The sequence below is a fragment of the Dichomitus squalens genome (assembly GCF_000275845.1).
Source record: "Dichomitus squalens LYAD-421 SS1 unplaced genomic scaffold DICSQscaffold_71, whole genome shotgun sequence".
NCBI classification, from domain to species: domain Eukaryota; kingdom Fungi; phylum Basidiomycota; class Agaricomycetes; order Polyporales; family Polyporaceae; genus Dichomitus; species Dichomitus squalens.
Window position 1 is genome coordinate 14,077 of NW_006766953.1, and position 22,346 is coordinate 36,422.

At 55.1% G+C, this 22,346-nt stretch overlaps 6 protein-coding genes and 1 non-coding gene across 7 annotated transcripts; 5 read left to right on the forward strand and 2 right to left on the reverse strand.

The window, feature by feature from the left end:
* Positions 1-456: 456 nt before the first annotated feature.
* DICSQDRAFT_71178 (uncharacterized protein) lies at positions 457-2,808 on the forward strand (the record flags this gene model as incomplete). The annotated part of the gene is made up of 10 exons (XM_007370574.1): positions 457-874; positions 933-1,037; positions 1,093-1,118; positions 1,172-1,251; positions 1,312-1,461; positions 1,526-1,567; positions 1,644-2,104; positions 2,165-2,213; positions 2,279-2,343; positions 2,408-2,808. 10 exons carry the CDS (start codon positions 457-459, stop codon positions 2,806-2,808), a joined length of 1,797 nt encoding a protein of 598 aa, XP_007370636.1.
* A 1,539-nt stretch (positions 2,809-4,347) lies between these two features.
* Positions 4,348-6,861, forward strand: DICSQDRAFT_71198 (FYVE-domain-containing protein; the record flags this gene model as incomplete). The annotated part of the gene is made up of 8 exons (XM_007370575.1): positions 4,348-4,488; positions 4,542-4,888; positions 4,943-5,517; positions 5,569-5,685; positions 5,739-6,067; positions 6,176-6,462; positions 6,515-6,750; positions 6,806-6,861. Coding segments are annotated over 8 exons (2,088 nt in total), but the record flags the coding sequence as incomplete, so codon positions are not given.
* A 427-nt stretch (positions 6,862-7,288) lies between these two features.
* DICSQDRAFT_174726 (uncharacterized protein) lies at positions 7,289-8,309 on the reverse strand (the record flags this gene model as incomplete). Its single annotated transcript, XM_007370576.1, has 4 exons — positions 7,289-7,499; positions 7,548-7,741; positions 7,805-8,024; positions 8,128-8,309. The coding sequence occupies 4 exons, from the start codon at positions 8,307-8,309 to the stop codon at positions 7,289-7,291; spliced, it is 807 nt and encodes a 268-aa protein (XP_007370638.1).
* Positions 8,310-8,604: 295 nt separating this feature from the next.
* DICSQDRAFT_112873 (uncharacterized protein) lies at positions 8,605-9,927 on the reverse strand. Its single transcript, XM_007370577.1, has 3 exons — positions 9,554-9,927; positions 8,830-9,495; positions 8,605-8,775 (listed from the first exon to the last, which is right to left on the reverse strand). Exons 1-3 carry the CDS (start codon positions 9,878-9,880, stop codon positions 8,758-8,760), a joined length of 1,011 nt encoding a protein of 336 aa, XP_007370639.1. The 5' UTR covers positions 9,881-9,927; the 3' UTR covers positions 8,605-8,757.
* A 140-nt stretch (positions 9,928-10,067) lies between these two features.
* On the forward strand, positions 10,068-13,839 carry DICSQDRAFT_93427 (P-loop containing nucleoside triphosphate hydrolase protein). The gene is made up of 8 exons (XM_007370578.1): positions 10,068-10,666; positions 10,731-11,445; positions 11,497-11,773; positions 11,826-12,672; positions 12,731-13,314; positions 13,382-13,418; positions 13,488-13,573; positions 13,630-13,839. The coding sequence occupies exons 1-8, from the start codon at positions 10,105-10,107 to the stop codon at positions 13,741-13,743; spliced, it is 3,222 nt and encodes a 1,073-aa protein (XP_007370640.1). The 5' UTR covers positions 10,068-10,104; the 3' UTR covers positions 13,744-13,839.
* Positions 13,840-14,249: 410 nt separating this feature from the next.
* DICSQDRAFT_183725 (MFS general substrate transporter) lies at positions 14,250-16,880 on the forward strand (the record flags this gene model as incomplete). The annotated part of the gene is made up of 11 exons (XM_007370579.1): positions 14,250-14,450; positions 14,527-14,622; positions 14,686-14,874; positions 14,933-15,026; positions 15,083-15,434; positions 15,578-15,585; positions 15,643-15,675; positions 15,726-15,850; positions 15,922-16,007; positions 16,062-16,151; positions 16,211-16,880. The coding sequence occupies 11 exons, from the start codon at positions 14,250-14,252 to the stop codon at positions 16,458-16,460; spliced, it is 1,524 nt and encodes a 507-aa protein (XP_007370641.1). The 3' UTR covers positions 16,461-16,880.
* Positions 16,881-21,673: 4,793 nt separating this feature from the next.
* On the forward strand, positions 21,674-21,744 carry DICSQDRAFT_t184. The gene has a single exon. It is a non-coding gene; the product is annotated as a tRNA-Cys (tRNA).
* Positions 21,745-22,346: the final 602 nt, after the last annotated feature.

Genomic DNA, 22,346 nt, shown 5'->3' on the forward strand with positions numbered 1-22,346 from the left:
GGAGCCAAGCTCGGATTTGGTCAATGCGGCATCAGTATTGTACGCTGCTTACGTTCCCGAACGCCCTCGAGGCACCAATGCACTTGCCCCACAGAAAATTCAATTGTCCCGAGCATTTCGAGATGTTTACCCCGCATTCTCGACTAGCGCCGCCGCGGTCCTAATACAGGTGCAATGTATGGTATCTTGACGGTCATTCACCACAACGTTTGACAGCGGACACTGCGATCGCTTCTCAGAATAGGTACGATATGTTCCTTGTGGCCGATGTCAGACTATCACGCGGGTGCGTCGGGGCTTTCTGCTGGAAGCAGCGGTTGACCGAAGAGGTTGCTCGCCTGTGTACCTAGGTCAGATAATATAAATACAATTCATATCCAGTCGCCACGACCTCAGCAAGAGACCCCTCGAGACGCGCTCGGCCCTCAGTCAACGATGTCCTGGCCAACGTTCGACATGACTCTCCGCGCTCGCGGATTCAAGCCTACCGAGGCCGACATCCAGTTCAAGGTCGCTCAACAGAAGGCGGCGGTCGAGCGGATGTGGATGATCATTGCATCCATCCTCGCATTCCTTTTCGTCGTCCGTCTCCTCCGCCTCACTTTCTCGCTCCTCTTCCTCCGACGCCCCGCCCCGACTGGAGAGTTCGACTCGACCGTCGAAAAGCTGGAGAAGGGTTCGTCTCCGGAATTGGTCCTCCCCGGGCGGACTGGCAAGGCTTCATGGCGGCGCATCCCCGCGGCCATTGCATCCGGCTTCAGAATCATCGCCTTCCGTGTGCAGGTTCCGCTCGGCGTCGGAGGGGCGTCTTTTGCGGAGCTGTTCTTCATCCTCGGTTACATAGCAACCATGCTTGCGCTCACGTTCACGAACAGTACGTCTTCGTTTACACTGCACGTAAGCGCCGTTGACGTAAGCGCTGCGCATGTTAGCCATGGATGCGAGCTATTGGTTCTTCGAGGACCGTGGCGCGCATCTCGCGTCCTGTCAGCTCCCGTTCATTGTCGCACTGGCTGGAAAAAATAACCTCATCTCTCGTAAGTGCTGCATCGTCTCTTATCGTCGGACTACTGATCGAAACGAGTACGGTAGTAATAACTGGCATCGGACACGAAAAGGTTCTCCCACAGTCACCTTGGGTTTGCTGAGCGAAGTTGACACGACTCTACAGTTGAACATACTTCATCGCGCAGCCGCCAGGACTTGCCTCATTCTCCTCTGGGTGCACGCTCTCAGTCGAGCCATCTCGGGGTGCGTGACATGACTGCTGTGATTATGATTGCGACTGACCACTTACCGACATCTCCACAGCCTGCCCCCGTCTCACGATTTTAGCCATGGGTGGATGCGCTGGGGCGCTGTGGGCTTGACGGCATTCACTCTGTTGACAGTCCTGTCGGTCCGCTTCATCCGAAACGCGCTATTTGAGTTCTTCCTACTGTCCCACATCGCTCTTGTAGGGTAAGTATCATGTGTATCAACCTCCGCCAGTTGATACTGATTCTTCTGTGTCCATCTTGCTCAGAATCTTCATCGTTGGCGGTTATCTTCATGCACGGGCAGTCGAGTACGTCCTTCTATCTTATCGTCGCATATGCTCATGTCAAAGTAAGCTGGACTAACGTTGGCTCTACTCTCCGCAGCTACGGCGATTACTTCTGGCCCGCGTTGGTCGTATGGGCCTTCGACCGCGTCCTGCGCACTGCTCGGCTAATCTGGAACAACAGAGGCCGGGGTGGCACGCGGCACGGGTATGGCTCCGCAACCGTCGAGCTTGTTTCCTCGGACACGATCCGCATGACTCTCCGTCGCAAGATGAACTGGCGTCCGGGCCAGCACGCCTATGTCATCCTGCCCACCGTCAGCGGGATGCCGAGCGAGGCACACCCCTTCACAATCGCGAGCATCCCCCAGTCGCTGCACGGCAACGATGGCAATGTAGAGAAGGACGTGGTGTTCCTTATCCGCGGCCGGACGGGCTTCACGGGTCGTCTTCGGGAGTTTGCGTCCAGGAATGGCGTCTGTCGCGTGCCGGCGTTCGTCGATGGGCCTTATGGGTGCCCGCCGGATCTGACGAAGTTCTCGACGTGCATCCTTATCGCTGGTGCGTACGCTCTATCGGCCCCGCGTCCCATATAGGCTTGGCTTACGATGACGTGTCAAGGTGGTTCTGGCGTGTCTTACACTCTGCCGCTCCTATTGGACCTTGTGCGGTACGTCATGCTCCTCCTTCCACGGCATAGCATCATATGCAAAACTCATCCGAACCTTTTCCTAGCCGCGCGCGACATGGGAACACGCACGTCCGCCGCGTGATCTTCATATGGGCCGTCCGCGAGTCAGGTATGTTTCCGTCGCAGTTCCACTCTACGCATCGCTTCTCACGGAGACGGCCTCCGCAACGCAGACCACCTCAGCTGGATCTCCAAGAGTCTGTGCGAGGCCTCGGCTGCCGCGCGATCGACATCGCTCGCGGTGGAGCCGACGGTGTACATCACGGGACCCACTTGTACCATCCCGCAGATACCGGGTACCGCATACGATGGCTCGTCCACCAACTCGGAAACTGGGGAGGTGGTCGACAAGGAGCTTCCTGTTTACTCCTCACTTAAGATCATCCACGGGAAACCCAGTATCCGCCGGATCCTCCAGGAGGGCGTCGATGGCTCCTCGGGCCCCGTCTCGGTCGATGGTGCGTGCTCCCTGTCTGGCCATTGTCGGGGGACGTTGTTCGCTAAAACAAGCTTTTTCTGCAGTATCTGGTCCTACGTCTCTCACAACGTCGGTGTCTCGCGCACTGGCTTCTAAGCTCGCCAGTCCCGCGAGCGTTTTGAAAGGTGCACCGTCCGTCACCTTGCACGTCGAAACCTTCGGAATGTCGAGATGATAGGCTACGCGGGATCAGCGCTTATTCTCTCGCGCGGTTTGCCTTAGGAAATGAATCCTCATGATACTTACAACTCTATAGACACTCATTGTGTTCCAATAGTCTTGTCATTGTGTAGCAATTGCACCTGTATAGAGAGGGCGCCTCTACAATTAAGTACGAGTCAAGAGACGCTCTTCCATCATTTCATTATCCGAGGTGGCGGTCATGTGACGCAATAGCGAGTAAGTACTAGTCCCGAACTTTTTGCCGAAGCAGCCTCGAGGACGCCCTCTGCGCCGATTCTTCGCTGTCTTCGAGTCTTTGCTATATGAGCGGCGGCTCACTGCACCCTTCGTCCCACCTGAGTACTATCGAAGAGTAAGTTGTAGTCCGCCAGCTCATGTCCGAGCCGAAACGCTGGAACCAATGCCCGCATGCTCATATTCATCCCCCGCATCGCAGAGTCGCCAGTTCCACGCCGTCACCTGTTTCGGATTCGCCACCCATGCACGACGACTCGGACGAGGAAGAGTTTGTGTATCCTGGCACCGAGGCCGACGAAACTCCTGCCAGCGCGCCGGACCCGGAGCAAGAGTCCGATTCGACCTTCGAGTATCAGCCTCTGCAGGAGCCAGAGTCGTCACAAGAGTCTTTACACGTATCTCCGCCTCCCTGTGCCGATACGCCCACGCCAGAGCCTCTCGTCCAGGCGCAGCCCGTACAAGCTCCCTCCCTCGTACCATCCAAGCGCCACCCCTCTCCCGCCCAGCTCGAAGCGCTACACGCGGCAGCCGCCTCGGGCGACCTCCGACGCGTCCAGACGGAATTCAGGAAGACAGTACGCGCGGATGACGTGGAGCCGTTTGAACTGGCGAACGACGCTTCGCCGAGGACGGGCCTGACGGCGCTGCACGCGGCCGCAAGCAGAGGATGGCTGGACATCGTGAAGTGGCGTACGTGTTTCACGGCATTCTTACGTGTTTCGACGCGTCTGAGCTCTTCGTGAAGTCGTGGAGGAATGTGGTGCTATTCCCGATATTGAAGACAAGGAGGGCGAGGTAGGTCCGAGGGCTGCTGGTGCCATTTCGAGAGCGTGGGTCAGTGTCTGACCAATGCCTCATATGGCTGTCTCCAGACCGCGTTGCACAAGGCTGCCCTGAACGGACACCTCAGCGTAATCACGTATCTGCTACCGGAGAAGGCAGACGTGCATGTCAAGGATGCGGATGGATGGACTGCGTTGCATAACGCGTGCTCCAAGGTGCGATGACATTTACATCCTAAGTTAGCGATCTATGCTGAGATGCATCAGGGTTACTTGGACATCGTCCGCTGGCTCTGCGAGAGAGGAGGTGCTACTTCTGAAATCGAAGGAGCGCCGGGTGTGGATGTCCGGAGCAAGGGCGGATGGACGCCTCTGAGTGAGTCACCCGGAAGTTGTGTGCCCCGTTCATGTGGAGTGCTCACGTGTGCATTAAGTGAACGCTGCATCAAAAGGACATTTGCCCATTGTTCTTTACCTTCTGACAAAACAGCAAGCCGACCCACTAGTCCGGAATAATTGGGGAGAGACTGCGTACGATGTTGCTGCAGCCGTCTTCGAAATCTGGGTCTGTGAGGTAAGCACCCGATGGTATGAAACTCTTCAGGGCACAACTGGATCTGCTCGCAGGTCCTCCAGCGATTTGAATCAGAGAAGTGGCGCGATTCGAGCGTTGCTTACAACCCATTGGGGGTACACACGACTGTTCCCTTGATACTGTACGAAAATCAGCGACTCGATGTTCGTCTGAAGACGCTAGCGGTTTCGGGCGGTCGTCCCAGGTTCTCAGCTTCTGGGCTGGGTCGCCGCGGACGGCAGCCGCCATTTGAGCTCGTCCTCCCCGTCGCCTCCGAGACAAGCGGGAAGAAGATTGGCGCGTGGCGTAGCGACGTGCAACTTCCCCTGCGTGAGGACCCTTTCACTCTGCCGAAGCCAGGCTCATCGCGAGAGGGAGCGGAGCGTAGTCATTTCTGGCTGTAAGTATGACCTCTCTGGGAGTTCTATCCGAGTAGTTGCTGATTAATACACAGGTCTGATTGGACGTTAGACGTTACCCCTCCTGGTGTCGACGCTCAAGAAGGTTGGCAGTATGCCCATTCGTTCTCTGATCCAGACGACCAGTGGGTTGCCGAGCCGCCTGCGCAGCTCGAACGTCTGCTCAACGGTAGTGGCGCAGTTGCGGTTGGTTTAGGGGGCGGAGGCTCTCGCAGCCGAAGCAGTAGCCACGGGAGCACTAGCACTAGCACGCACGCACCACAGTCGTGGGTGCGCCGCCGCCGGTGGGTGCGTGTAATGCGGCGGAGACTCGATATACCTCCGCTACCGTTCCTCCTGCCTGATGGCGCCATGTACCATCTGGCGGATGGACAGCTTATACCCTATGTTGAGCACGAAGATGGCGTCAGTGACTTCGGTGGCAGCGATGGACAGGAGATGAGCGCGATGCCGGCTTCGGGACTGGGTTCGCAGGACTATGTCGCGCGGGCGAGGTACTTGGTCGGTACGCCGCATCCGGATGACGACGACATGAGCTCTGCGTTAGAGGCGAGACGGATGATTGCGAAGCTCGAGCGTGCTACGACAGAGCTTCGACAAGGTCTCCTTGGTGAGTGAATTAATGACAGGTTGCAATAGTCTTACATTGACGGTAGACAAGGTGATGACGATAACGAGCGCAAGATCCAGGCTGAGGTTCTTCTGAACGCCTACAACCGGGAGTTGGAACGGAGACGACTTGCTGCCGGTGCGCAAGGGCTGCTCATCTCTGGCGACGGTGAGCCCATCTTTCTACACGGATCACTCTCGGTTCCTCAATGAGCATGGTAGACTATATCGATCTCGACGACGATGACGATGAAGAGGAGTTCATTTACCCAGGAGTTTCTCCTATAGAAACCACTCGCGCACCGTCGATACGTTCGACGACCACCGACTACTTCGGTCGCGCCACTAGCTCTAGAGGGCCCACAGATCTTACGCCGCATCTGTCACAGGCTCCGGAGTTCCGTGTGCCCACCCACGAAGCTCCCCAGAAGGTGCTCACGCCGCGATGGTCAACGCCTTCCCCTCATCAGCTTCACGCAACGTGGGAACGAGATGATCAGGTGTCGGAGTGTCGTGAATGCCGTCGTCGCTTCAACTTCCTGAATCGAAGAGTGAGCCGCCTCCTGATATGCAAGCTCTTGTACTAATCATTTGTGCTTGTAGCATGTACGTTGAGCCCCGGCCAGAGCCTTCTGTTCCTCTACTCACATCCCCTCTAGCATTGTCGTCGCTGTGGACGTATCTTCTGTGACCGCTGTTCGTCGCAAAGGGTCCTTCTCGATCCCTCCGACATCGTACACGACCCATCGTTCCCGGAGGCTCCTCCATCGGCAACCCAGCAACGTGTTTGTCTCAACTGCTACGAGGAAGTCACGGCCACAGTTCCCAACGGCTTGGCGGCGTCACGCACGACGTCTTTGGAGAGGATATTCATCGATCAGAGGCGACTCAACATACCGAGCCCTACTCGCGCCCAGTCCAGCTCGCAGCTGAGCGACCTTGCTGAGTAAGTGCACTCCTTCATTACTACACAAGCCTCCCATTAACAGTGCTCGTAGATGTCCCGTCTGCCAGCTTGCACTGTCTGATCTAGGCCCTCCTTACGCCCAGGAATCACATGTGAAGAATTGTCTGGAGGGCGGTACGGGCAAGCCCCCTCAGACCGCAAAGTACCTTGTGTACAAGCTTCCGGCGGAGAGCGCCCTCATTGGAACGGAATGTGTCATCTGCTTGGAGGAGTTTGTCAAGGGATCCACGGTGGCACGACTGAGCTGCTTGTGCAGTTTCCATAACGGTGACATCTCCCATAGCCACGTTGGCCCGCATTTACTCACGCTGTATTCCTTCAGCTTGCTTGTCGTCATGGCTGCAGCGCGGACGGAGCTGCCCGGTCCACGCTCGTTGATACAGGCAAAGGACGTCGAAATGGACAGCGAGATCCAAACAGACACTGCCTGCCTGTTCTGGTATTCAGGCGCCCGTCAAGCGCTCGTTGCCTGCGCGCAACCGCAGCCAAATGGGCGCCTGAGTACCAAAACAGGTAGTATCCATTTGGACCTCGCTGTCCATTTCAACGTCATTTGCCTGTATATAGGGCGGATCAGCACAGATCATACTGGAGCCGTTGTCGCCCAGCGGAATAGTTTTGAAAAGCGCTGTAAGGAATGATTTGAGGCACTATTCAGACTCATTTGCACGAGTCAGGATTACGATACCCGTGTTACTACTGCTTATATGCTATCTTTCCGATGCACCTGGATACTTTGGTCTACTGCTACAGATTAGTCGCTACATCGCATATAAGATACATCACACCGCAATGCGGACGTCTACTACTCCTCACGCGGTATGGCCCATGGAATGCGTGCCTCGTCAATTCTAATGATGGTGGATAGGTCTTCGTAGTCTGGTTCGACGATGTCTTGCCCCTTGATTCCGTCATCTTGGTCGTCCTCGTCGAACCACGCCGGACGGCCCTCTTCCTCTTCGTCCTCGTCTTCTTCATCGTCATCTTCCAGATCGGAGTCAGTGGGTTTGTATGTGCTGCTCCAGTGTTTAGTACGAGGCCAACATATGAAGTGAACAACGTACAGGAATGCAAGCATTCGCGCATCCATCTCAGCCCGGGTGAGCTGCTCACCAGGTACAACGTCGCCCCTCCTCCTCCGCCTATCGTTCATCCTCGCCTTGTGCTCTTGCTCTCGTTGATAGGACTCGCGTAGAATGTTGGCAGCCTCGTCATACGACATGCCGCCAGCCGGAGCCCCTCTGGGCCCAGTAGGATTCTAAGTAGGGTATTACGCATATATCAGCCATACTGCGCGGGGAAGACACTCCGAGGTACGCACCCATCGCGCGAGTGCCCGCGCCTTCGCGCCGATAGGCCTGTACTCCTCCAGCTGTGGCGGAGGTGGCGGGCTCGGGTCGACGGTCATAGATTCGTCTTCGTTGATCTTGGTGTGCTCGAGTTGAGATCGGATGCTCTCCACACCGAGATCGTTCAGACGAGCTCTAATCGCGCTCTGCTGGTCTTCAAGTTGCTTGATGAAATGCGAGCTCGACGCAGACCTAGGGGGTCACAGGACAAAGGGAGGCGTCGTAGGCAAAAAGGAGGAGGGCTAGACATTACCACACGGATCGCGAACCGCACAACTCGGAGTAAAGCACTTACGTCTCGGCTAGGATGCGTTCGTTGTGCCTGTACCGCTCTTCCAGCTCCGAGGGGGTGAGATTGTTGATGGACGCGCTCGCGAGGATGGTTTTGACTCCTTCCGGCTTCGGGGGACGCCGCATGAACGACGGGAGGTCGCCATTCGTGGTAGATCTTCGGGCTCTGGTGGGGGATGGTGGCATGTTACTTGTGTGCTGAGATTGTCTAGTCGGGTGCGCGGTGGGACTGTGAGGAGGATGTTACTTGTAGAGATATGTGTTCGGAAGCGAGAAGACGTTGGGATCTTATATAGCGGGGGGGCAGGCCGTCTGGTCGATCAGGATGTACGTACGTGAGCGGAACCTTCTGACCCGCAGTCGCTTCTGGTCCTGGCAGTTGCCGCAGCCTAGTGCCGATATAGCCGCCAAATCCGAGTTTGGAGAATAGGCTTCAGTTATTGTGGCAGCTCTCCAGCGCAACGCGTGCACAGTCCTGAATGAACTACTCTGCATAGACACACAATACAAGCACAACTGACTCGATATGATACACACAGCGCTAGAAGCGATCAACTACATATGGCAGGTAGTACAGAGCACGATACATACATCCCGCGAATTATGCACGTTTCATGGGAATCCTCCAAGAATCCTACATAAACATGTCTCGCTGAGTGAGACGAAGTCAGCCAGAGCAGGGCGACGGAATAGGAAGGTTACTCACCGAACCAGGGGGTGGAAGCTCATCATTGTCGGGGTCCTGGCCACCAAACGGACCGCCGCGGCCTCCGGGAGGCATGCGGCCGGGGAAAGGTACACCAGGACCAAACGCAGGACCGATGGGGTCGAAACGGGCACCTGGGGGTGCGCCCAGAGGAGGGAGGTAGCCGTCGCCACCCCACGGACCCATCCTACCCGGGCCAGGTCCACGTATCCCAGCTCCGAAAATTGGGTGATCGGGGCCAACGAACATACCGTCACCACCATTGCCTCCGAAAAGCGGGGGAGGAGCAAAGGGGTTACTGGGAAATGGGTCCAGATCGCGTCTCCCGATCTCGAGAGGATTGCGTGGGTACGGGAAACCGGCGGGGCTGCGCCCAGGAGGGAGTGGTGGCTCGTCTGGCCTCGGTCTCGCAGGAGGCGCGTCTGGCTGTGGTTGACTGGGACCTGCTCTCATCTCCGTAGCGGTCTCAGTATATCCCTCCTTCCGCAGCCCGGGAATCAGTTTCTGCACCGTGGTGAGTTTGAGCTGGGAGATCAAGTCATCTACGCGGTTGGACGAGATGAAACCGTGCACGAGCGGTGAACTCGGCTCGGAAAGCTCGCGAGGGAAGAAAGAAGGGGAAGTAAAGTCGTTCGTAGGGATGTCAAGGCTAGCAGCCTTATCGGTCTATGGAGAGTATAGGCGTCAGCAATGCCGTGGCCGCGGTGTCTGAGACAATGCTTACCTCAACAGCGATTGAGTTGACCAAGGTGCGACTCCCGAGCTTCGTTACTTTCACAAGAAAGTCTAGGCTGCTCTGCTCATGCCTGTACTTGAGAGTGTAATGGCCAGGACCATGTTGATTCCACTCCTCAGGCAAGACGTTGTTCTCGAATGTGCGCGTAGGTGCAGATTCGTCTATGCCAGTAAGACGGAAACCCAAGACCGTCAGCACAGTGTGGACCAGCGCAGTAATCGCATCTTGCTGAGATTCTAGCTTCTTCTTCCCAGGGGGAAGTATGGTTGGCAGTGTCTGCAGAAGAGCAGAGGCGTCGAGGACGTTTGCAGTCATGATGAAGGTGGAGGATCAGTGAGTGCAAGTACTTGTACTTGTACTGCACATGAGCGCGGCACAAGCGACTATCGCAAGTACGCAGTCGTTACGCAATGCTTCCAAATGCGGTACCGAGAACAACACTGCCAAAGAAGTGATGTGAGCGCCCAGAAGGTCATCCGCGCTTCTTGCAGTGACCATCGAGGCACGACTCGCCAGACTCTACCCACTGACGACCCACGATGGCACGAAGAGATAGATCCTATTCGCCGGACTCGCCGAATAAGAGGGTAAGGCCGTCTCACCGCTCTTCACCGCGGTCTCCGTCGCCGACCAGGCGCAACGCCCCAAGACCCACTAGATCGAGGTACGACGACGACCGGGACCGTGATGGGCACCGGGACCGGGACAGGGACAGGGAGCGCGACAGAGAGCGGGATAGGGACAGAGCCAGAGACAAGGATAGGGAGCGCGAGCGTGAAAGGGACCGGGACCGGGACGGACATCGCGACAGAGACAGGTATCGCGACGATAGGCATCGGGACGACCGCCGCCGCGACTATCGCGACGACCGTCGCCGCTCACGCTCGAGGGACCGCGTACGCCACGACAGACCTCCTTCCCCGCCTCGTACCCAGCCGCCGTCTCAGCCCGATAGCAAGAGCTCGACACCCCCGGTAGAGGACGAGAAGCTGAAGGCGAAGAGGGCGAGGCTAGAAGCGTGGAAGAAGGAGCGTGATGCGAAGAAGGCATTGGATGAGGCGAAAGTCAAGGCTATGGCGCTGGCTGGTAAAACTGCCCCAGGTGAGTTAGATCTGCTGCTGTCGTGTATCTCAAGATTTCACACCACTTGATCCTCTCTTTGCAGTTGCTGCAGCAACGAACGGGCCGACTGGCTCGCAGCTCAACCGCTCAGCTCTGACCAGTCTCGGTTTGAAGGGTCTCCCCTTGAAGCCTGAGCTGCTCAAGACGTCTAAGTCATCACTGCTCGATGATTCCGTTGAAACAAAACGGAAGCTCCAGACGCTTGACCTCCCCGATGTGGATATGACGATGACTGACGCAGGGTCCAACATTGGCGACCTTGAAGCGGACGACGATGACGACGCAACCACCACACAAGCCAAGGTTGCTGAAGCCATGGACGAGGACGATGAGATCGACCCCCTCGACGCGTTCATGAGTGGCGTCAAGGAGGAGGTGAAGAAGGTGAACTTGGAGGATCTGAAGAAGATGAAGACGACAGGCAGCCTTGGAGTTCGCTTAGACGAGCCCGGGGCCGATGAGGGAGATGAACAAGGACCTGATCCTGACGAGCTCGATGCGACGGACCTCAATCCGGAAGATATTCTTGCTTTGGCCGCGAAAAAGGCGAAGAAGAAAGACCTGGCTGCTGTTGATCACTCCCGCGTCGCTTACGAGCCCTTCCGCAAGGAGTTTTACGTTGCTCCACCGGATGTTGCTGAGATGACTGACGAAGAGGCGGAGCTACTGCGTCTCGAGCTTGATGGTATCAAAATCCGTGGGCTTGACTGCCCTCGACCAGTTACCAAGTGGAGCCACTTCGGCCTGCCCGCATCATGGTGAGTGTAGCTGCTTGTTCCCTCAGAAGCTGGATGCTAACGAGGGTTCAGTCTCGAGGTCATCAAGAAACTTGGGTACGCCGCTCCCACACCCATCCAGGCTCAAGCTATCCCTGCGATAATGTCTGGCCGTGATGTCATTGGTGTGGCCAAGACGGGCTCAGGCAAGACTATTGCGTTCCTGCTCCCCATGTTCCGTCATATTAAGGATCAGCGACCGCTCGAGCAGATGGAGGGTCCTGTCGCTGTGGTCATGACCCCTACTCGTGAGCTCGCGGTGCAAATACACAGGGAGTGTAAGCCCTTCCTCCGCGTTCTTGGTCTTCGCGTGAGTGCCGTCGTTTTGCTTACTTTGAGCTTCCCCTAATTTCCTCCTATAGGCTGTGTGTGCGTATGGTGGCTCTCCCATCAAAGATCAGATTGCTGAGATGAAGAAGGGCGCCGAGATCATCGTCTGTACACCCGGACGTATGATTGACCTTCTGACAGCCAACTCAGGTCGCGTCACCAATCTCAAACGTGTCACTTACCTGGTCCTGGACGAGGCCGATCGTATGTTTGACATGGGCTTCGAGCCTCAGGTCATGAAGATCGTTAACAATATCCGACCCGACCGCCAGACCGTCCTCTTCTCTGCGACCTTTCCGCGGCAGATGGATTCGCTCGCGCGCAAAATCCTTCGCAAGCCCCTCGAAATCACCGTCGGTGGTCGGTCGGTCGTCGCCCCGGAGATCGAGCAAATTGTCGAGGTTCGTGACGAGGAGAGCAAGTTCAATCGCCTGCTGGAGATCCTCGGACAGACCTACAACGAGGACCCTGAGTGTCGAACGCTCATCTTCGTCGACAGGCAAGAGGGTGCTGACAATCTCCTCCGCGAGCTCATGCGCAAAGGCTACCTTTGCATGTCCTTGCACGGTGGTAAGGACCAGGTCGACCGAGACTCTACGATTGCGGACTTCAAGTCCGGAGTCGTACCCATCGTCATCGCGACCTCTGTCGCAGCTCGTGGTCTGGATGTCAAGCAGCTCAAACTCGTAATCAATTACGACGCCCCGAACCACATGGAGGATTACGTCCACCGCGCCGGTCGCACAGGCCGTGCTGGCAACAAGGGAACATGCGTGACGTTCATCACGCCAGAGCAGGACAGATACTCAGTTGACATCTATCGTGCGCTGAAAGCGAGTAACGCAGCGGTACCCAAGGAACTCGAAGATCTCAGCAATGGTATGTGGGCCTTCTACGTTGACGCTCCCGACTGCCGCTAATCTGATATATTTCTCAGGCTTCCTGGAGAAGGTCAAGTCCGGGAAAGCTAAAGTCGCCGGCTCCGGATTTGGAGGCAAGGGTCTTGACCGTCTTGAGCAGGAGCGCGACGCCAAGGAGAAGGCGGAGCGTAAGGCGTACGGTGAGCCCGAGGAAGAGAAGCAACAACAGGAAGCCGCAGTCGAGACCAAGAAGGAAGGCGACGACATGACCTTCGGCAACTTCAAGGTCGAAGTGAAGCGCGGTCCAGCCCCCGACTCTTCGAAGGGTCTTCTCGGTGTGGCAGGTGCGGCAGCGGCCGCAAGGCGACTCGCGCAGGCCAAGGAAGAAGAGAAGCTTCAGAATTCTCTTCGTGCAGCGCAGGAGGCAGCCGAGCGCGCAGGGAAGGACACTGCGGCGCATAAGCAGGCTTTGAGTGTGGTCGCCAAGCTCAACGCCCAGTTGCGGGCGCACAAGCTCGTGGCGCAGTCGCAAATACAGCACGAAGAGCTGACCAGCAAGCGGCCCGCGATAGACGCGACCGAGTTCCACGCGATCATCCCGATCAACGACTACCCCCAGAAGGCAAGGTGGCGCGTCACAAACAAGGAGACGATGGTCCAGGTCAGTCATGGTATTCGTCTGCTGGATCGCTGTTCAGGCGCTGATCAGCGCTACCTCTGCACTGCAGCTCATCGATATGACGGGCGCATCGGTGACGAACAAAGGTGCGTCTAATTTCGACTCCGATTTTCGAGGCCATGGGACAATGTTGCTTACTGGTGTCTTTTCAATAGGCATCTACTACGAGCCTGGGAAGGAACCTCCGCCAGAAGGGCCACCCAAGCTGCATTTGCTCATTGAATCGAACGAGGAGTGGAGGGTGAGTGGTCATGTCGTTTGGCTAACGGTGAATTGGACTGATCTGGCGTTCGGCAGGTCGAACAAGCCGTCAGAGAGATCAAGCGGTTGCTGGTGGAGGCGTCGGCTGCCGCTCTGCAAGCGGAGATGCGCAACCCTACCGCCACCGCGGGCAGATACAGCGTCGTATGAGTTCGGTTATTTGATAGTATGGACTCGATATGCTTTGTACATACACAGCTGCGGCGTTGTTGAAGGATCACACTCGTTTATCGTGATCAGTTGAAGATCCAAGCGGCGCATAGCAGGCCCGTGGGCCACGGCGCGAGAGTGGTGGGAAGGGTGCCTGGGAAGGTCGCTGGTCATTGGCGGGTGCGGATGACGATCTGGTGTTTGAAGGTGACTAGATCTGGGCAGCGTGGCCACTGCCCTGGGAAAGACACGATCGCAACGGTCTGTTGCAAAGCTTGCTGACGGGACAACGCATTAACAGGGCCGGAATAACGTTACGTAACACTGAATAGTGTCTCTTCCGGGATAGGGATTAGTACCGGGGGGCCGTTCGGGGCGAACGAACATGCTACAAATTCCAGATGACACTCGATGCGCTCTGAACATATATAACTGCTCCCCGCGCCGCACGGACCCCAGTGTCTATCCTGATCTTCTCTGCCCTCCGTCCGACGTCCTGTCCGTCGATGCCGGCTAACAACCAGGACAGTGAGCTCCCTGCCGAGCAGCGTCAGGCGTCCAGAACCCCCACAGTTTCGTCGAATACCCATGTATCTGCCCAGGTGACGACAGGTGCCGATGTCGATGCTGTGGACGTGGAGAAGGCGCAGGATGCAAGCAAGTTGCGGGGTGGTGAGGGACTGTCCGCTTTTCCTGAGGATAAGAAGGTGCGTTGTCGCACGACCACGTTCGGACGATGCAGGTCCCGTGAGCTCACATCAACGGCATCGGGCGGGGGTTTAGGAGGAAGCCTTGGAAAACGCCGAGGATGACTGGGCGCATGATCCCATTAATCCCAGGAATTGGTCAACACGCAAGAAATGGACTATGGCCTGCATCGTAAGTTCACTTCACCCTCAAGGCTATGTTACCCGGGCCCAATAGTTATCATCCGCCATGTAGGTGTCATTGTACACATTTGTCACCCCATTAGGATCGTCTATGATGGCCCCTGCGCTCCCGGACATTGCTGAACATTATCACATCACGAGCAAGACTGAAGTTGCTGCCACGCTCAGTGTGTTTCTGGCGACGTTCGCGATTGGACCTCTGTTCCTCGCGCCAATGTCAGAGATCTACGGTCGTACATGGGTATGTCGCCACTGATCAACCGCAGACAGGGTCATGGCTAAGTTAACAACCTCATCAGGTGCTGCACATCAATAACCTCTTGTTCCTGGCTTTCATGTTTGGATGTGCTTATGCCCCAACGGCCGCGGACTTGATTGGCTTCCGTATTCTAGGTACGTCATCCGTTGACAAGTTTCCTTCGGCGGGCACTGAGAGAACAATCTTCCAGCCGGATTCGCAGGCAGCGCACCGATCGCGTGCGGTGGCGGCTCCATCAGCGACTTGTTCTCAGAAAAGGAGCGTGCGTCTGCTATGGCCATCTACACGCTGGGACCGCTATTGGGGCCTGTCATTGGCCCAGTAGCCGGAGGTTTCATCGCGCAGACTATTGGCTTCAAGTATATATTCATCGTCGTTGCGGGTCTCTGCGCTGTCGCAGCCGTCGTCGGTATCCCCTTCCTGCGAGAGACGTATCATCCCGTCATCCGGCTGCGTCGCGCGAAGAAGTCCGGAGATCCGGAGGCCCTTGCCCGGCTGCATCCCCATCTCGTACAAGAGCATGGTAACCGTATGCATCGTTTGTGGGTTGATCTGACGCGGCCATTCATCCTCCTCACGAGAAGCATCATCTGCTTCTTGCTTAGCGCATACATGGCTCTGTGAGTTTCTGCTGGTCCCATTTCCGACCGGCCGTCCTCATGCTGACAAATTCCGTTTCCTACAGGATGTATGGTATGCCATCTGTTTGACCTGGGTGCTAACCGTCAAATTGCTGACACGCAACCACAGGAATCTACTACCTCATGTTCGCCATCTTCCCGGGTGAGTCAGCTGCTCACCTACCTGCCATTGTCCGCTGACACCTCTGCTAGATGTTTTCACTGGCATCTACGGTTTCAGCGTTGGTGTGGGTGGTCTGGCTTACATCGGGCTCGGTGTTGGATTTTTCCTCGCGACGCTGTTCGGTGCATGGGTTTCCGACGGCATATACTCTAGGGTACGTTTTCCGTTAGGTAATCAGCAGTGCCCGAAGTGCCCAAAATCTGAAATCCTTTTGGTGCCTTGTAGCTGGCCAGGAAACATGGCAAAGGCAAGCCTGAATTCCGGATCCCATCCCTCATATTCGGCTCCTTTTTCGTACCTATTGGCGTGTTGTAGGTCCAGCTATATGCGTATGCATGCATCACATCGGCTGACATCCCCGCTAGTTGGTACGGATGGTCGGTGCAAGCCCGTATCCACTGGATCATGCCAATCATCGGTACCGGTATTTTCGGATTCGGGATGATGACAACCTTGTGAGTCCGAGCGGTACATTTGCTCTCGCAGGAGTGTCTGAACGAGATTTGTTGTCTAGCCTGCCTATCCAGCTCTACCTCGTCGACACCTTTACGTTCGCAGCAAGCGCCTTAGCCGCCGCATCAGTCTTCCGGTCGATGCTCGGTTTCGCGTTCCCCCTGTTTGGCAGCCAGATGTTCGATGCTCTCGGCATCGGAGGAGGGAACTCCCTTCTTGCAGGGTTGGCCATCGCGCTCGGCATTCCATTCCCGGTTTGGCTGTGGTTCTATGGCGAGAAGATGCGTGCCAGCAGCTCATTGGCTCGATAACGCGTTGCTCTATGACTGCTACCACCTCCAAGCCGCGCGCCGCACTCGTCCATCTACACGGCGTCAAGACGGCTTGCTTCGCTGCCAAGGTGTAGGTGTACCCCTTACGATAGACGTAACGTATCTAGCCCAAATCCTTTCGCTTCCCTCTCACGACACGCACGGTGCTACCTTAACTATCTACTATTATACCACCTTCACAATGCCACTCGTTTAGTACGAAGCCTTAAAGGCCGTGTGGTGACACCGTTCAAATAGCAATTCGTGCAGTTATGCCTTTTAATTGCTTATAGATCCCGACCGGACTCAGGTTCCTTCCGCGTTCGTCCTGTATGCTATCATACTGCTCGTGATGCCATCGTGCTCGTATCGTATCGGTTTCGATACTGTAAGCTTTATATTGGTTTGCTTACAACTATCCTTCAACAATTGACAGCTACGTCCGATCGCGTGTGGCTGATCATGCCCTGAAGTTGACGGTGCCACCTTGGGCGCAACTCATAATATGTAGGCTGCGCTCCCGAGTCCAAGTATCGATGTGTAGTCCTTTGTACAACGGGTTTGCTGACCGTGCAGCGTTGTTATGACCGCTGTCATGACCGAAGCCATGACCGATTTTGACCAGCTTGACCGGTCCATCAGCAAATGTGCGAAACCGTGCCAGCGGCAATGCCATGCGTGGCAAGATTGGTAACGCCTAAAATGGCAAGCTGGGAATTGCAACACCTAAGCTCGCCATTGCAAACCGTGGGTGGGGCGAGGCGATAACAAGGCTGTCGGGGAGTCTGATGACAATGACATTTCATACAAGAAGCTCGCCATATAATATCATAGAATGACCATCTTTTGACATGCATACAGGATTGAAACTACACGGGCACGACAAATGCGGGTCGGCTCTTCGTGTGCCACGCAGACAAGCGCGCATCCGCACGCAACACAAGGACTACCAACTTCTCGACTGCATCAACCCGCTCCCGCACACTCCAGAATCTCACGCGTCACCACTACCACCATCGCTCGTTGGGCACCGCTCTCACCGACCAGCTGTGGGCCGGATGTAAAGGTCAGTTCCGCCCCTTCTTTTTCACACGTCAGCCTTCTGGGCTCAGAACAAGCAAAGTGCCCGTGTATTCCAGTCCAAGCCCCATGCCTCAAAGTCGCCTTTCTACCGCGAGCATACGGAAGAGCTCTACGTTTTCCACTGGCATGCATTCTACGGCAGCTGTTGATCGAGTCCCTCTATCCAAGCCCATGGCTGCATCAATTAGATCTACACGATCGACTGCATCAACAGTTGTGCAGGCACTACTAATCCCGGCAGAACAGTGCCCGGTTCCTCTCCAGCTTCGTCCAATATGACAGCAAGTGAGAACTATGTTCAAGGCAGCGCGTTCTGAACCAACACAAAGTAGCATGGGGAGGACACGGAAGACGTGTGCGGCTTCCTTGATGTCGACATTGACCGTCCAACGGCTTGTACCGCGTCCGTACGCTCGATGATCTCGACCAAGTCCATGGCTACTCGCAAGTCCACTGCACAATCGGTGTCTGATGCTCCTGCGCTCCCTGCCAAGTCGTCAACGGCTGCATTAATGACCACCTCGTCATACGTTCTTGGCGATTGCCTTAGCGTATCGATGGCTCGTGGGTACAAGAGCCATGGGTTAGGGTTGAGGCTGCAGATCGTGGCCAGTCTCAATACGGGGGGAACGTTTGGCATGCATGAGGTCATAAGTTGCGACCTGTCAATCACTTTGTCTTCTTTCTCAAAAGCCCGGGCGCATGCACAGGTCATTCATTGCCCCTCTCCTCTCTCCCACCATCGACATGCTCAAAACTCTGACTGGGCCGACACTATCACCGCTGACGCACCGTACGATACCTGAACAAGGTCGCCCCACAACATCGGCCCAGGCTGCTTCTTCTTTCTGGGCGCACTGCTGCATCAGCAAATTGGTGTAAGGTATGGTCGGGCATGGCCAAGTTCCGCCTTACCGGCAAGATTTGCAAGGTACGACCAAGGGATGGCGAAAGTTGGTAGAGAACCGCGAGGAATCACCGGGCATGGCCAGACGTGACTGGGCGGCTGGGCGCTGGTTGTCACTTCTAGCGGAGTATATGGTCTTCGAGTACCGTACCGCGGCAGAACTCTGGCCGATAGTGTACATTAATGACTGGGCCAATGTGCTTAGATGGTCAATACTTGGTGCAATTCCTACCATGGGTGCCCGAGCTCACGCTACGGTACAGACATTTATTTTGTTCACGAAGAGTGTTAACCGACAAGTTATCACACGATCGGAGTTTGTATTTTCAATAATCAATAATAATTAGACACAGACTATTTGCATAAAGAAGGGAGGCGTAAAGACTATGCGCAGAATCAGGCGGGGTTAGGGTTTGTAGGGCTGGACGCTGCACAAGATCCTGAGACACAAGGGCACCAATGCCTAAGCCAAAGTGACTTACTGCTAGGCTCACCACCTAGTAACCGAGGCGTTCCTCAAGTCCTAAGAGCAGCAGACCCCAAAAACATGCACAATCTGAGCCTCGACGACCACGACATTGTACATACCTTTCTGAGATGTAGAGTGGAACCTAGACATTAGTAGCTACAGCATTCATGGCACAACTCACAAACATCAGAGCCTAGGGGGCACGTAGTAGAATTGGGACGTTGTAGCGGGTGATGAAGGAGGGATGCAGTCGCAACGTCGAGAAGCGGGGGGTTTTGGAAGTGGGAGTTCAGGGCAGGGCTAGCAAAATGACAGGCCGTTGATTGAGTCGCAAGCCTAGAATCCGCGTCATCGATGAGCAAGCTCAAGAGGATTATCTGTGGAGAGTGTATGTAGAAAGAAGACAGGGTGAGGATCGTGAAGGGAACGTCACCACACTGGACAGACGCTCACAATCAACAAGCATGCTCCGATGCTACGTCCGGACATCTTGATCATCTTCAAGACCTTCGAAGAGGCGGCCGTGGCGCCTTGCATACTGTTATGTTATCTGCACTTTGTCTCATGACGAGTATCTGGTATGAAGTGACAGTGTAAGATAAATACCTGTCTACCATTGCCGGGATCCATCCGCGCAGATGCTCGATGGCCAGATTCCATCATGCGAGATGGGAGTTGACCAGAATCAGGCGGCGCTTGCGGTTTCCGGACAGGGTGGGCCAGTTTTGGGCGCCGTGGCCATGCCAGACCATTATTTGCTGGTTTTGCTGATGTGTCCTTCACCCTTTGCAGGTTCCCTACCGGTGCTCTCTCCCTTGACGTCAATACCAGGCCCGTCTGCAGATGTGTTTCAGGATCTGACTTGTTTCTGCGCTGTCACCCCATGTAGCCCTTATGTCTTTCTGTCCGGTGTCTTGGATGTATGTCTGTTCGCCGTAGCTGACATGTCTTTTTCGTCGCACATATGCAGTAGATTGGATGCATTGAGCTGGGCCATATGACAGGTATGTGCTTACTTCTCGCTGCTTGGCAAAGACAACTATGCTAATACCCTGCATACGTGTGGGAAGGTGCATTACGCGCTGCGCTGAGATGAGCGCTATCCCTCGTTCTTGGCCACGGGTTGACTCCAGTTGCTCTCCTCGGCTCCATCTATTCCTCGATCAACATTGGCCGGCACACCCACGTACGTCCTATCCTTTCGTCCCTCCAGTCTTCTTGTCTCACCGTATCCTACTCCCAAACTCCCGCTGCAATGTCCGAGATGGCCGAAGTCGGGGTGTCGCACCTCCTCCAGCTGTTCTACTCTGTGCTTCCCTCGACTCCTCCAGCACCTGTGAGCTCGGAGATCGGAACAGCGAAGAAGGCAGAGGAGAGCATCATGCGGATTGTCAGCGAGACCAAGGGCGTGTGGCCGTTCCCATGAACTTATTGTGTTGTAGTTAACATAATTTAATACGATTTTTCGCGTATATACCTGTGTGATATCGTATCGGGTTTTCGGGCAGTGTGCTTGCGATGGATGCACATCGCCAAACCACTACTTGACCAAGTGTACGATGCTAATGGCACTAGAACACCCTACTCACATGATAATCCCTGGCTGAGCACGCCCATGTGTTCCAGTGCAAGCTTATTGAATATGATGACGGCCCGATATACTACAGTGATCACAAATATTAAGCTCTCATATCTAATGCCAATAGACCACCTATCTCGTTAAGACTAGTGTTACAATGAAAGCTGATATAAACACTCCTTATATTGCCAATACAACCTACATTACAATGATTCGACATCTTTGCTGATGTCATGATGATTACAGTCTTCTATGGCTCCTTTGGCCACTATGGGTCCTTTGGCCAGTTGGCATTTTCCCGTCCCCGCAGTGGCATCTCTGCGTACATGTATACCCAGTCGAGTAGATACTTTTCCGGTGTATATTATTCCAACGTTCCGTGGGGTTTGGTGCTAAATCACAGTACAAGACTATGTTTCGAGACCAAAAAGCTGCTGTGTCAAAATGTATTCCAGTGATTGTAATCGATGTAATTATTTGATAACATCCGTTGTTTAAGACAAGGTACGTAGCATGTATGTATTCAAGTTGAGACATATAAAACCCTTATCAGCATGCACATCCGAAAGGGATCAAAGATGTTTTCACGACTTGGACGCAGGAGATGTCATTGATCAGGCGCTGGGTCACACACTCAAGCGCTCTTCCATTCCAAGTGTATCAATTCCCAACGAGGGAGGGTGGCGCAGCGTGCAAAGGAGAATGAGGAGGAGGATGACGACGACGAGCAAGAGTACTCAGGCACTGATCGTAGCTGATAAGATCATCTGTCATCCCTAGAAGGGAATCACGCTTATCTGTGACACTGGCCAAAGGACCCGTGCCCGACTGATAAGCAGATTTAACAGTGATTGATCATGATCTCCTTTCCGTTGTCCCCGATCGTGTTCATATTCATAGTGTAGATATAGGATACGGTACTGAATCAGTCTGAATAGTCAGATCTGTGGCAGGAAGGAAGGTGCGTGGTCTTGCGGGAGAACGAAAATTGGGTGGTCAAAGGAGCTGTGTTTGACTCTAGTTATGAAGAAGTTCGAGGGCAAGCGGGCACAAATGAGATTCGCGTTTGGCCGGTGCAAACGCGTGCCGTACATAGTACATACAATAGACCTTATATACACAGTAGAATAGGGGTAGATAAGTGTTGGAATCTGTAGAATTCACACTCTAGTATCGGTTGGATGGTGTAGTGGTAACACCTCCCAGCGCATATGGGATGATCCGGGTTCAATCCCCGGTCTGACCAACTTTTCATTGTTCAACAGGTTATGAGCCCTGTGTGACGCTTCGAAGGGAGCAGGGTCAGAGAACCCCCGCCTCAGGAAATGTGCCTGAGGGTAACTGTTGCGGCGACTAGGCGCGTAGACTCGGGTCGACGTGCGGCGACGACCCCGTAGGCGAGCGGCAAGGAGCCGAAAGGGGAAAAAGAGAGGGAGAGGGATAAACGTGACAGAAAACTCGACGAGGGCAGAGCGGAGGTCGGCACGAAGGCACGAGACCTACGAAAGCTAGTCTTCACGCAGACAGCGACAGACTAGTCCCAATGACCAAGTTATACATTAGCACTCGAAGGGAAGTACAACGCTATGGTCACTCACCTAGTCCCAATGACCAAGAGGTCGAGATGGGGACTAGGGAGCGCCTAAGGGGGTCCTTATATACTAGAGGGGCTGCTTAGCAACCAAGGACAAGGCGCGAGAGCGAGGCAGTGAAGATGACAAAGAGAGAACAAAGGGCGAGAAAGAAAAGGCAAGGGCATGGCGATCACGGGAACGTAGCATGCGGCTGTGGGAACGTATCTACAGTGTCCAAATTGGGATGGGCTAGAAAAGGAAATGGTCCACGAAT